Source organism: Myotis myotis, unplaced genomic scaffold (assembly GCF_014108235.1).
Source record: "Myotis myotis isolate mMyoMyo1 unplaced genomic scaffold, mMyoMyo1.p scaffold_m19_p_16, whole genome shotgun sequence".
Lineage (NCBI taxonomy): Eukaryota > Metazoa > Chordata > Mammalia > Chiroptera > Vespertilionidae > Myotis > Myotis myotis.
In genome coordinates, this window is record NW_023416320.1 from 13,901,874 (window position 1) to 13,916,155 (window position 14,282).

Below are 14,282 nucleotides of genomic sequence, written 5' to 3' on the forward strand. Positions count from 1 at the left end.
TCTTCAGCCCTAACCGGTTTGGCCCAGTGGATAGAGCGTTGGCCTGCTGACTCAAGGGTCCCAGGTTCAATTCCGGTCAAGGGCATGTACCTTGGTTGTGGGCACATACCCAATAGGGAGGGTGCAGGAGGCAGCCGATCAATGTTTCTCTGTCATTGATGTTTCTAACTCTATCCCTCTCCCTTCCTCGCTGTAGAAAATCAATAAAATATATTTTTTAAAAAAGAAAAATATCTTTGGTGAGGATTAACAAAAAGAAGGAAAGAAAGAAAACTATATAAACAGGTTGTAATGAAAGATAAATTAGTTTCATGTGAAAGAGGGTAAGTTAGCATGAATAATGCTACTTTAGGGATGATTTTCAAGAGAATTTAAATTAGGTTGTAATTTAACTAAAGAGAAGGATGTTTCTCTTTATCAGTCTGTATGAAGGCATGAGGGGATGTTATGCAGGATGTGAGAGTAAGGATGAGGAATGGAATTAATTGTGTAAAAGGCACAGTTTAATGAAAAAGCAAAACAATAAGTAAAAGTAATTGGATTAATTAATTATGTGGCATAACTTATGGGGAAAATACAGTTATAGGTGACAAGCAGAATGTGAAGGAGGTCGATAGGCCAATTCAGAGTAAAGGAATGAGAATCAGACAGAATCTCTGAAAAGAATATTAAAGATTAAAAACAGCCCTAATATAGTCTAAGTTTGGGCTCATAGGGAGATAAGTTGAAGATTACACACACACACACACACACACACACAATTGGCCAAAGAGGAGATGTAACTCAAAAAGAAAAAGAAGGAAATGTTAAAAGGGAGGACACTGGAAAAAGATTTAAATGAGAGTGTAGTGTGGTGGTGATGGTGGTATTGGTCTGTGTGTGGTATGTGAGTATGTCTGTGTCTGAGAGACAGAAGAGAAATATTTCATGTATAAATATTTCAGGTGCTAAGTTTTAGAGGACAGACAATCTCAGCCATTTATTTTATGACTTTAAATAAACTTTCTAATCAGTAGTAATTGAGAAAATAAGTCCCATCACATACAGTTTTGCTGATTAAGTGACATCATCACAACACATGTACAGCTCTCAGCACAATTCCTGGCATGGACAGAGTATTATGTGTAAGAACGTAATTGTGCAGGAACATCTAATATTAAATTCTAGAACATAAGGTTTTAACTGTACTTTTTATAGCTTTGTTACGTTTCATTTTCTATGCCTCCCTCAATAAAATTCTAGTCCAAAGACATGATTGAAGAAAAAGGAGAAGCTAGCGGAATCTGGAGATCAGTGGGTATGTGGGCTGGCAGGCAGGGGAGGGCAGCCAGCTGAGCAGCACGAGGAACACTTTAGGGCGACTCATACTCTGTGTCTTGATTGTGGTGAGGTTGCAGGACTATGTACATTTGCCAGATGTCATAGAACTTCGCACCTAAGTACTGTGAATTTTGATTATGTTAATTATGCCTTTATAAATCTGGCTTGAAAAATTATTGAAAATGAGTTGTTTTTATAGATTACCCAAGTACCACTAAATATATGCCCTAACGTAGTTTGAATATAAGTTTCCTTGTACTCTAGTGAAAGTAGTCTCTGAAATTTGTAACATCTCTTTTGAAGTATTATTAAAAGAATATGGCAGGGAGTTAGAGAAACAGCAGACAGCTATTAAGAATAACAGGTAACCTAAATATCTAAAACAGATTGTTAAGGTTGAGAACATCATTCAAAAGACTATAGCTCATAACTGTGAGCCTCAAGGTAGTGGAACAGTTTTGTAAGTTTCTAGAACTTTTTGTGTTTCATTTAACTTCATGTCTCACTTATGCACATATGAAGTTCAGTTTTCCTGCATTCCTGAGAGCGGAGAAAGATAATTTTATAAGCAAACACCTTACAAAGAAAATCAAATCTATTTTCTCTCGTTCCAAATATGTCCATTTCTAATGACCACTGTTGAAAATTCCTCAAAATTAATCAATTTGGAAATAAGTATCCCTCAAAATTGGTGTATCTTAATTACACAGTTAGGGTTGTTCACACTTTATTATTTATTTATTTTGTTAATCCTCACCCCAGGATATTTTCCCATTGATTTTTAGAGAAAGTGGAAGAGGGAGGGAAAGTCAGAGAGAAACACCGATGTGAGAGAAGCACCTCGATTGGTTGCCTCCTGCACAAGCCATGACCAGGGCCCAGGCCAGGGAGGAGCCTGCAGTCAAGGTACTTGCCCTTGAACCCAGGATCCTTTGGTCTACAGGCCAACGCTCTACCCACTGAGCAAACCGACCAGGGCAAGGTTGTTTACACTTTAAAAGTAAATGCTTCTGTTTGCTCTGGTACTTGCATGGATATAATTTGGCACATAATTTATCATTTTTCACAAACTTATTTCCATACTTCTCAATTTAACTTGTTCCAATATTTGTTATTCTCTGTATTACGTCTGTTTTTAACAAATAATTTAGCTAACAACATGTACTTTTTATTAAGTTCTAGTATATAATAAAGTTTACTGTAAAATATCAGAAAATTCATTATAGGCAAGTGATTGTGAAGAAATAATCTTAAAGTATTTTCTTGTGTAGTTTCTTAAGTTCCACATCTGAAAAGACTAATATGGAAAATCTTATAACATGCCAGGTCACTTTTTGTACTTAAGGTAAATTAAGTAATAAATGATTGCACATTTGCATTTTTAAAATTATTTAGTATTTATTTTCAAAGCATTTTTTATTATAACAAAAATATAAGGTTTTCAAACTGGATAATTTGTCATATTTCACATAATCATTACATTTTGTGATTTTTTAAAATAACATTTTTCAGTTGAATAAGGTATAATCATTGTGGATGTTTCATAAGCTCTATCTTAACCCAAATAAAAAAAACAGTTGTGTTTATAGTTACTTCCAGTAACTGGTGATAAATGCTAACACTCTGATGTATAAGCCTTAAATCTTTTCCATTCTATCTCTTTGTCTTTGCATAGGTTATGTGCATATATATTTTATGAATAGTTTTTTTAAAGTATGGTTTATAAACGATAGTACTGTATCTGTCATTTGATCTGTTTTAAAATTTATTTGCAGTGTCTTTATTTTTTGTGATTTTCATATGTGAACGTACATGCACCTACACTCATCATTTTTCATGGCTGCATAGTATTCTGCAGATACACCATAAGTACAATGAACTACTTCCCTGTTATTAGACATTTAGAGTTCCTTTTCCCAAGCCTTCATTATTATCAGGCAATGGTACAATGAATGTACCGGTATGTACATCTTTGCACACTGACTTATTTATTTAGGAAAGATCCTTGGGAGTAGAATTTCAGGTTAAAAAATATGACCACTGTAAAAGTCTCTTGATACACAGTACCAAATATATTGTATTTTGAAGCAATTTACTTTTTAGCATTGTACATCAGGTACATGGGAAAACATGTCAAAAGCTAATATATGGCTGTCAATCTGAAAAATAATTTTTTATAGTTATTAGATATTGAAAAGATATGATATTCAGTAAAATCAAGGATTATATTTTCTTTCTGAATTGCACTGCCTTTGAAAATAAGATTATAACTTGACAAAATATTAGATTCATACCTATTTAATGAGTCATTTCAGCAATTTCTATTCTTATTCCTGTGACTATGGAAAAACATCAGTAAGTTGTTTTTATAGTCTACGCTACGGAATCTAGAAAATAAACATAAATAGCCATGTGTCCTCCTGTGTCACTGTCACCTCTAAATGAGCCAATAGCAGCATACACTGATTGTATATTTTTCTTCATTGCATTTAACGTGGCACTCACCTAAATGGTGACTACATGAATTTGGCCCTTTTAACTGTTCATTTGGAATATCTTATTTCTGTCAGTCTCATTATTATTGCCTGGAATCTTGTTCTATTTTGTGCCTTTTCCACGTTGTATTTTCTTAGAAGAAAAGTTTGTAAAGTAAGATTCAATAAGGTAGGGGAGGGTGGGGGTAAAGGGGAGAGATCAACCGAAGGACGTGTATGCATGCATATAAGCCTAACCAATGGACACGGACACCAGGGGGGTGAGGGCATAAAGCGGGGGAAGGGGAGATAAGGGCACATATGTAATACCTTAGTCAATAAAGAAAAATAAATAAGTAAAATAGAAAAAAAAAGATTCAATAGGATAGTTATCAAATGTAATTTTTTCCCCTCTTCAATGGTTTGGCAAGAAATACTTAATTTTTAAAATATGCTTCTACTATGTAAGTAGTATACTTTTGTAGTTTCAGTCAGAAAAATGCTACAGATAATATTTTGTTTTATGTTCAGATTACATTTATTATAAATATAGTTTATGCAAATCAATTAGATTTGTTAAGGATACACTGTAGTGTGATCATTTCGAATAGTTCAACAAAAGTTTTTGTTGGAAATCCTTCATTATTAATTAAAACTTAATACTGCACAAATGCTTTTAATTCTTAAATTTAATTGGAAAACAAATTTAACATGTATCTTTTATAAGGTTAAAATTTATAATAAATCCAATTGTAAAATGCTAGCATTTATTGATCATTTTACAAGTTCTCGATATAATAACATAAATTTCTTTCCTAATCTCAGATTGTTTAGAGGCACATCTTAGTTTTGTGAAGACAAAAAAAAACAAAACAAAACAAAGAAAAAGGAATTACAGATAGGGTTATTTTCCTCAGAAACTCTCATGATAAATTTTTTTAATCTTAGTTAAAGGAGAACTTTTTCTTTAAGCTGACACTGTGTATTTACCTAGAGATAGAAATGGATGGGTAGGGGAGAAGGGAGGATGTTTAAAACTTATTAAATTAGCTATGAAAATGGGGGTACTAACTGATGTACTTTCTGGATTTCAGTAAGATTAATAAGCTTAGACTTTCCATGATGCCTGTGATTATAGGTTCACTCATATTTTTCTGAATTTTAGAGTTCTTTCTTGGAGCATTGTTATTAGGTTTAAGAGATTTTTCTCTTGAGATCCCCCGATCTGAGCATTTCATTTAAGATCACAAGTGTCATCTTCTGATCACTACTGTTCAGCCTCATTGTGAAATCACTTCCAAATCGGTGTCCCCACTTCAGAGAATTGGGGACGTAAAGCTGCTTTGGTACCGCAAAAGCTGTATGTGTGTGTTGGTAAAGCAAACAAGACTAATTCTGTGTGGAGTGTACTACAGAGCTCCCTGAACGTGTCTGATCTTTGCGGCACACACGTTGGAAGTGAAACCTAAACAACCACTGGCTTGCTGCTTGTTAATCTGCCCATTTTCTACTTCATGTCTAGATACAAAATTCACCCAGAACTAAATATTTTAACTTGATTGTTTTAACAACATTATACATACGACTTTAACTTTCTAGACACATTAAGTAGTCTTTTTTTAAGTTTAAAATAACCATTGATTGGTTTAAGCTTATTGACTTAAGAACAAATAAAACTCTTAAATGGCGTATATATACCAAAGTAAATAGATATCAAATGTGTGATATGATTTTAGAAAACACATTAAATCAGAATCAACAAAATATTGGATTTTTAAAATTATGTGACATAGAATGGACTGGTGTTTCCAACTTGAGAAGAACATTTTGAGAGATTTATGAATTTCAGCATATCTACATTTGATTTTTCTTTTTGTTACCTGCCTTAAAATATGTAGAGTGGAAAAAACAAAGCCTTTTATAATTTAACTTAGCATTATTAGGAAAGCCAATGAAACAGTTTGAATATTATAACTTAATACACTTAAATCGATTATTTCCTCAACAAATAGACAGAAATATATGCAAACTTTTATTGTAAATGGCTTTGTCCAAGAAGTGTGATTGTCCATTAACTTCTTAATCACTTTTATTATAATTTGAAAAGGCTTTGACATTTGATGCTGAACAATATAATGACTAATTTTTAGCATGCTCAAATTAAGGAATCAAATGAAAGTACTAATATGTCTTTTGTAATAAATGTAGTGTTCACACATATAAGAATGTGAATTTTAGAAAATCCTAGATAAATTTACCCTCTAAACTTGTAAGCCAGTATTCCCCACAGTGTATTTTTGCCATTGTTATAGCAAGATATTAACAGATACGAGGTGAGGGAGTAGATTCTGTGATCAAATGATTATTCTTTATTGTAGAATTTTTAGGACCTTTTGTATGCACATTTGCAGTGTAAATCTGAAAGATAGGATAGTGAACAAAAACCTGCTCTACAACAATTTCACTTATTTTCCTTTCTATAAGTACAGCATTGGACATCGGAGCTGAAAGTTTAGAAATTATGTATTTCATCCCCCAGCCAGAGAACGAACAGCTCTTTTTCTTGCAACGATTTCTCTAAATTGCTTTTTCATTCCTCAGGGAAAGAAAAAAGAAGACTGAGTTTGGTTGAAACCAAAATAATGTTGTTGAAAATATTATTTCCAGGTCATTTTTCCTTAGGAAAGAAGACCAGCAACGAAAAATGAACTTGCTGGTGAAGAATGTTTTATGATGGATCTTGTTATCAGTAGGATACATTCCTCTCCAAAGATATTGTTTGTGGAGTGTTTTCTTTATAAGAATAGGTTGATGACATGTAGAAAAGGGATGGAATGGAAAACGTCATCTGAGCCTAACAGGCATGTGGGGTTCCTCTCCTAAGGATTAGCATCATAGGAGAATTTTAAGTTGTAAGTTACATGTATATTTACCCAAGTTTGCTGACTATATATTCTCTAAGGTGGTCCCTTGATATTACATCAGTTAAGGCTCTAACAGTGTTTTTCCATTTAGGACCATCTATAGATGATGATTGAGTCCAGAGTTGAGAGATGTGTTTGAGATTGGAATGTAGTTGAGAACACATTTGAGAGGTTAAGATGCAAACTCTATTTAAGATTAGTATCTCTCTTATACCTCCCGGTTATCTGTTAAATGTAAGTGATAAGATCATCATAAAACCCCTATTCTACAAAATCTCTAAACCATTACTAAGCAATATTAAACCAATATACTTTAACACAGGGGTCCCACAAACTGTGGCCCACAGACCAAATCCAGCCTGCTGCCTGGTTTGTAAATAAGGTTTCATTAGAGTACAGCTGAATTCTTTTGTATATGCATTGTCTGTAGCTGCCTTACAGACAGAAATCATATGGTATGCAAAGCCTAGGATATTTACTGTTGGGCCCTTTACAGAAAACATTTGCTAGCTCCTCCATACTACCTAGTAATCAGAAAGAATCTAATGTAGCTTCAACAGAGGTTGATGTTCAGAAAATAGTCTAAATACTAGAAAAGACATGTATTTGTATGTGTGTGTGTATGGATCTATATGTGTGTGTGTGTGTGTGTGTGTGTGTATAATGTATTTAAACTTTTGTCAGTTGGTGCTATTCATATTTAAAATACTATTTTCAAACTATAATATCAAAATGAAACATTCTCAAAAAAAAAACTTCCCAAACTCTCAATGTAGTTAATATTTTTTCAGTATACATATTTTTCGATGCCTGGATGGCATGTCTTCCTCTTGGATAAAATAAACAAGATTTATCTTATATCTTGAGAAAATCTCCTGAGGTACAAACAATTCTAAACTTGTGTTTTAATCAATTAATAGATATGATACTTGACTATATTTCACATTCATGTCATAGAGGCACTCAATTGATGTTATGTGTCATTCAGTTGATGTTAACATGATATGTTTATTCCTATTTTATAATTTGACACATAGCATAATCAATTATCAAATTTTTATTAAAATGTATCTCTTAAAATGAACTGATTGCCTCACTTTATTGAATAGTTGATTTAAATTTGCTGTTATACTTAAAGGTCATATAATGTAAAGTCTTTATACATTACTTTATTTAAGATTTTCTTAGTCCTCTTTGAAACTTCCTCCCCCCCTTTATATTATTTAATTAATTGATTTCTGCTTAAAATTTGTTACTATCAAGAACTATCAGATAGATAAATTTTTTAAGAATGAATATGAAAATGCCTACCTTTAAACAGGCACATTTTTATCCAGATATCTTTATTGCAGTTTAAAGTTATGATCTTAAGCAAGGGGTATGTATGAATGTGTTTACATTCCTACCTACACTCAGTGCATGTGCATTTACTTGGCAACATTTTATTATAGTTACCAGCCTACTAAGCTATGATTATTTTTCCCAGTTTGAAAATGTGTAGCATACAATGGAGATTTTGTTTTTATTTGTTTTTTTACTTGAGAAATGGAATCTTTAATAATAAAAGTGTTATATGCTAATTAGACCAGACATCCTTCTGGATGTCCTTCCGGATGACCTTCCGGACAAAGCCACGGCAGGCGGGGGCCCTGGCCATCGTAGCGGTGCGGGGCCGAGCCAGCCACCGCGGCCATTTTTCGTGCATTGGGCCTCTGGTTTTCCTATAAAATGTCTCATAAAAATCACAAATATACTTTTAAAGCAGTTTCTTTATATTTGTTAACAGAACTTAGTTCTTGTCCTAACAAAAGTTTTTAAAGACTCCCCCTGACTGATGTGTCTTGATGTGTCTACCTATTGTAGAGGGCATTAATCTCATTTTAAAAGCTTACCACCTCGCTCTCTCACCTCCTCACTTTTTTTCTTTTTCTGAAATGACTTCAGTAATACTCTGTGCCTTTACTGTCATGATTTCTTCTGAGTAGTATTATTCTAAGTGCTTCTTTCTTGATCCCAGTTCTTGAAAATTGAAGTTCAAAATATATTGATAACTGCATCCACATGTATGCTAGGGCAACCTGTTCTAATACATGGGCTAATCTTGTGAAATTAGCCCAATTGTAAAATTGTATTTGAAACCAATTAAACTTACAACTTTTCTCCAGTAAATAAATCAAGTCTTGATGTATTATAATCCAAAGTTTTTATAATAGTACAATTGTCAAATTTATGTGCTGTCAAATATATATTCCTTGACCTACATGTTTCAGAAAGTATTTTCTGTCTAGTGAAGATTTGTTTGTCTTTTGTTTAAATTCATTTACATTTTCTTCAGATTAAAATTATTTAATATATTTCATAATCATGCTTTTATTTGCAAAATTGCATACTTTAAATATATCTAAAAATAATAAGTTTAATCTGTATATATTACCTTGAATGACAGTAATATATCAGCCTAGCAATTCTTCTTTTATACGTCCTGTAACTAGGGCTCACAAATAAGACCTGAACATTAATTTTATGGGTTTTTTTCTACTCGATAGGTGCTATGGATATAGAGGAGAGAAATCGCCAAATGAAAATTAACAAATACAAACAGGTAGCCGGATCAGATCCCAGACTGGAACAAGATTACCATTCAAAGGCAAGACATTTTTCTTTTTAAAAGTTGTAAAATAATCAATCATATGAAACTATTAGATTCTTTTAAACAGCTGAATGCAGATTAGTCAGACATGAACATATAATTCAATAGCCCCATGATATTATTAAATGATGAAATTTATTATGTATGTGTATACCAACTTTTAGGTATAGAATTTGCCTTATATTAAAAAAAATCATTTTATAATATACGATATTAAAGGAATGAAACTCATAGATGGCCTGAAAAATAATTATTTTAGACTTTTTCATTTTATAAAACCTATAAAGGTTCTAACACCCTCAAAATGTTTAAGAACTATTATCTTTGTACTGTTTTCCTAAACACAAATAGATTTTTTTGATTTTATAATATTTTAACTGAATCTGGTTTATAAATGAAGTATTAGAAAAAAATACATACTCATGAGGTATGTATTCAAAAGGGTTTTTAGCAATAGGTTCAAAAGGTTTTTTAGCAATAGTCTTTTTAAACTACTTTTTGGGAATAAGTTGAGGTATGAGGTTTACCAAGGTAGGAAAAAAGTATTTCATTGCTCTTGCTCTTTATATTTTTATAAAGAGCAAGATTATATTATCTTGCTCTTTATATTTTCAAAATATTTTAAAGTTCATGATATCATTAATGGCCAAAGTCATGGAAAAACTTGTTCTAACCTACCTATTTAAGAGTTAATAAAGGAATGAAAATCACAAACCTTACTCATAACATTTAGTTAATATGTATTCTATGATTTGGTAATTTAATCATTGCGATCATGTCATATTTGTGGTTTATTTATCTGTGTGATAGAGAAAAGCAGTTTGGATTTTTATATACTTACATATATTTTATATTTACCTTTTAAACCTTCAGTTTCTCTCCATTATACTCCATTCATTGGTAAAGTAAAGACTTAAGTAAACATGTGCATATGTGATAAGTAGAAGGAGTTTCTAGATTCTCCACTATATAACCTAGAAGAGGCAGAGATTCTTAACATCAACATCATCTTTCAAGCCACCATCTCTTCCTCAAATACTGACACAGTGAACATAAGATTGTTCATCACAAAATTCTGGTGTGCTGGAAATGGCACAGCCTAAAGCCAAGAGAGGTAAACTTAAGACAAACAAAAATAGCCCTGCCTTTACTCATTGGGTTCTAAACTTCTAGAAATTGTTCTCTAAAATAAAAGTATGAATAACTTGAAATAGGTTTGGTGAATTTCACAGAAAATAGTTTTGTAATGGTATATTTCAGATACCTCCCTAACCTTTTGAACTTGATATCAGAAGTGATAGCTATGCCTTCCCAGGTATTTTTTTTATATTTCTGCCTTGGGCTATATAGATAGACCTGATCTTATGTGACCTCTGTTATGCTCTAATCTCTCATTCATTTCATATAATCAATCCTAAGACCAAGGCATGAAGTCCTAATAAAATAGGATATTAAAACTTTCGTAAATATGTCTTCAGATAACACAAATTTATTTTATTTGCTTGTTTATGCCCCACGATACTTCAGGAATGTAGGTAATTTTTAAAAATACATTTAATACTTTCAATACTATTGTCAATGAAGAAATGAGTGTCAGGAGAAAATGAAGTCAAGACAAAACAAGGTAAAGTTTGTGAGCAAAATGCAGTGTGAGATCTTACATACCTGCCCTGTGTGGAGCTTCTACTTTGACCATGAGCTTCCCAACAAGCAGCAAAGGCAGAAAGAGAAACTGGGTTGGTTGTATGATTTACATAGTTAAATGCAATAAAAACAAGTCCCTTAAAAGCAATCGCAATGATAATTACTGTGGATACATGACAGGAATTTCTTACAGGAGGATTGACTAAAGAATACTATAGGCATGACTCAAAATATTTTTCAGAAAAACAAGTTTTGATTCCATTCCAGTATATAAATAAATGAATGTCTGAGGCTTCAAGCTTACATAACTTTGACACTATTTATTGTAGGCTAGAAAAAATGTAAGTTTTGGCAAAGGACTAATTATACTAAGCAATATAATTTCCTAAACATCTTCTATGGCAGTGGTTTTCAAGTGGTTTTCCTGGAGAATCAGCATCACCTGAGGACTTTCAGGATGTAATTCTCTATAATTATAGATGGTTCTTCATCAGTTAAGAGCACATATAGATTTGGTTATTATTAATTTTCCTACTAACAGTTCCTTAGATTAAACTAATGCTCAACAGCATTCTTTTCTTTTTAATTATGGATAGTTAGCGTTATATTTTCATTCTTTTCTTCCTTATCTTGATAACAAGTGCCAATTAAAAGCTTGTTTTGAGCTAAGTACATTTAATACATAAGATCTAATTCTTGAAAAAAATCATTTAACAGATGAGGGAACAAAGATATAGAAAGTTTATGTAATCTATCCAAATTTACATGGCCACTAAGTCATGGAAAGTATTATTTGTAGCTAACCTTCTTTTCATTTTGAGATATCTGAGATCGCATCCGAAGCCTCCAACATGTGGAGCACATGCTGTACCCCTGAGCTGTGTTCCCAAAATGCCAGTGAAGCTGTCAAGGAGTGTTGATGTGATGTCATCAAGTGTTAGCGAAGTTTCTTTTTTAACTACACCCTCCACAGTTTACATGGCATTGCCTCCCTGCAATTTGCAAGCTTCTTACTGATAGTTTGTAAGCAACGCTTACTAATTTTCTAAAAATCTCTTTAATAACTCAGCAGGCAAGCATCTCTAGAGAAATGCCTATTGTTACTATCATCCTAAGAATATTTTAAGTATATTAGGAAATAAAAAGCAGAGCATCTGTATTTAATAAGAACAGCAAAAGGCATTTGCAGATATGATTTCTTTTTAATCAGTGGATGATTTCTTGTTTTTTCCCCCCTCAAAACAGAATTTAACTGTTTAGCCAATGCACCCTTGCATGTCTATTGCATTCTCCTTATCTATTCTACTCTTGGCAGATGTTCAAAGATCAACTTTTATTTTTTCTATAAAACCAACATTCTGTGCTCTTCATTGGTCCAGAAAAATGGAATTTGTCTATTAAATTTAACAGAACAAATTATAATTCAGCATAGACCAACTACCCTTCTGGGAGTTATATAATGGTTAATTAATATAATTAGCAATAATTGATAGTCAAACCATGCGGATAGTAAATCTGGAAATTGATATGGGGAATTTGATCATTTTATTTAAATATGATTTTTACTTTTTACATTAGCCATATTTGATATTTTAAAATTATCTCAGAACCTGTTTTTAAAAGGGTAGTCCATAACATTTCAACAGAGACTGCTATACAATTCATTGGTACAGTATTTATTTGGAACTCAAAGCCTATTTCTCTGTAGAACCCGTGCCCTATATAAAATGGCAATAATATTCCCACAGAATCATCACAAAAATATCTAACCCCATTATAGCACTTAGATTATTACTTTCTGAGTTCTTATTTACCTCTCTAGAGTTAAGTAGTATAGCCCTAAATTGCTTAGAACTTTCCAAGGTGGACCATAAGTCCATGCTAATTCATTCAACCCATAATCTCATATATTGAGTTACCTCTGTGGGACCAGACAACGATGTAGCAAAAGGAAGGCCAGGTGCATACCCCATCCTAGTCACTGTCACCTTTTCACCCAGGCTCTCTGTCTTTTAAGGGCTATTTACCAGTTTCAGAGGCATGTTAGAAGGATAACAATCAAACTAATTTACATTAAAATATGCATAAAACAACACACAAATAGTTTTATGGTTTTTTTAAAACACACACATCCTGGAAATAGAAATAAAACTCACATGATTGAATTGTAGGCCATATCAATATACCAAAAGTTTAAACAGGTAAAGACCAAGTGTTTTGGGCAAGTAGATAGCCACTGTTAACTGAGCTGCCCCCTTTATTAGAGCTTAGTCTCCTCTCAACACTGAGAATACACATTAAATGCCAACTTTAAGTGCTTTACATTGACTTTCAAAACACAGCCAGTAGGGACATCAGAGAGGGGAGAGAAGACAGGTTGGGGCTTAGTAGGAGTGGCTGTTTATAGGTATGATGTTTAGACTTTAGTATCATCAGAGTGTCCCAGCAGTACATAAGTGTAGCTTGGAGTCAAGCAAACTCCACCTGGGTGACTGTGGATAGGTTTTTAAAATTTATTAAACAAGACTTTGAGATCTGTTTCACAGGGCAGTGATTAGGGTGAAACGAGAGTATGTATATCAATGGTTTAGCATTTAGTAGAATGCTCAATAAATGGTGTAGCTAATATTTGTTATTATTATTTTATAATAACATCAAATAGGCACCAGAAATTAATGTGATGAGGTCAAAAGATATGGTAAAGAAATAATTGAACTAATTAAAAGGATTTCAGTGTAACTCAATTATTATTGAATGTTTCCTTTAGTCTCAAAAAGATTCAAGCAATGTAGATCTAAAAGGAAAAATCAAATTTAGGGGAAAGAATTTGTGAATCTTTGAGGGATATGGAGATTTAAAAATATAAAAGGAGAGTGGAACATAATATGTGATGAGAAATTACAAACTAAATTACTGAAATTGAGTAATTATGTTACCACGGTTGATATTAAACACGCCTGGCCCTTGTGAAGTGGCTAACAGGTACACATGTGGGTATGGGGATGTAACAAGAAGTGCAGTACTCCTTATTAGCGGTGACATAAACCGATCTGAAAAACCAAAAGACTAAATTTATATAAAGCAAATTTTAAAATGTAGATTGGATGGCTTTATACAAATTACTAAAAAAACACATGAAAATACAGGTATTTATAAAAGTGAAGAAATGAAAGATATGCTATAATTTTATAGCAGTGATTGAAATAAAATGTTAGAGAGAAAAAAAATATTTGCCTAAGCAGCAAAGTTGAGTTGCATATGACACCTTCC

At 32.5% G+C, this 14,282-nt stretch overlaps 1 protein-coding gene across 36 annotated transcripts in view; it reads left to right on the forward strand.

Moving 5' to 3' along the window:
- RIMS2 (regulating synaptic membrane exocytosis 2) overlaps positions 1 to 14,282 on the forward strand; it is a 342,905-nt gene that overhangs the window by 228,136 nt on the left and 100,487 nt on the right. For 18 of the 36 annotated variants that reach the window (XM_036338001.1, XM_036338008.1, XM_036338005.1 and 15 more), the window contains one exon: positions 9,265 to 9,365. The exons of the other annotated variants lie outside the window; for them this stretch is intronic. In XM_036338001.1, coding sequence (XP_036193894.1) covers positions 9,265 to 9,365 — 101 coding nt within the window. The remainder of the gene's footprint in view (positions 1 to 9,264; positions 9,366 to 14,282) is intronic. 36 annotated transcript variants of the gene reach the window in all.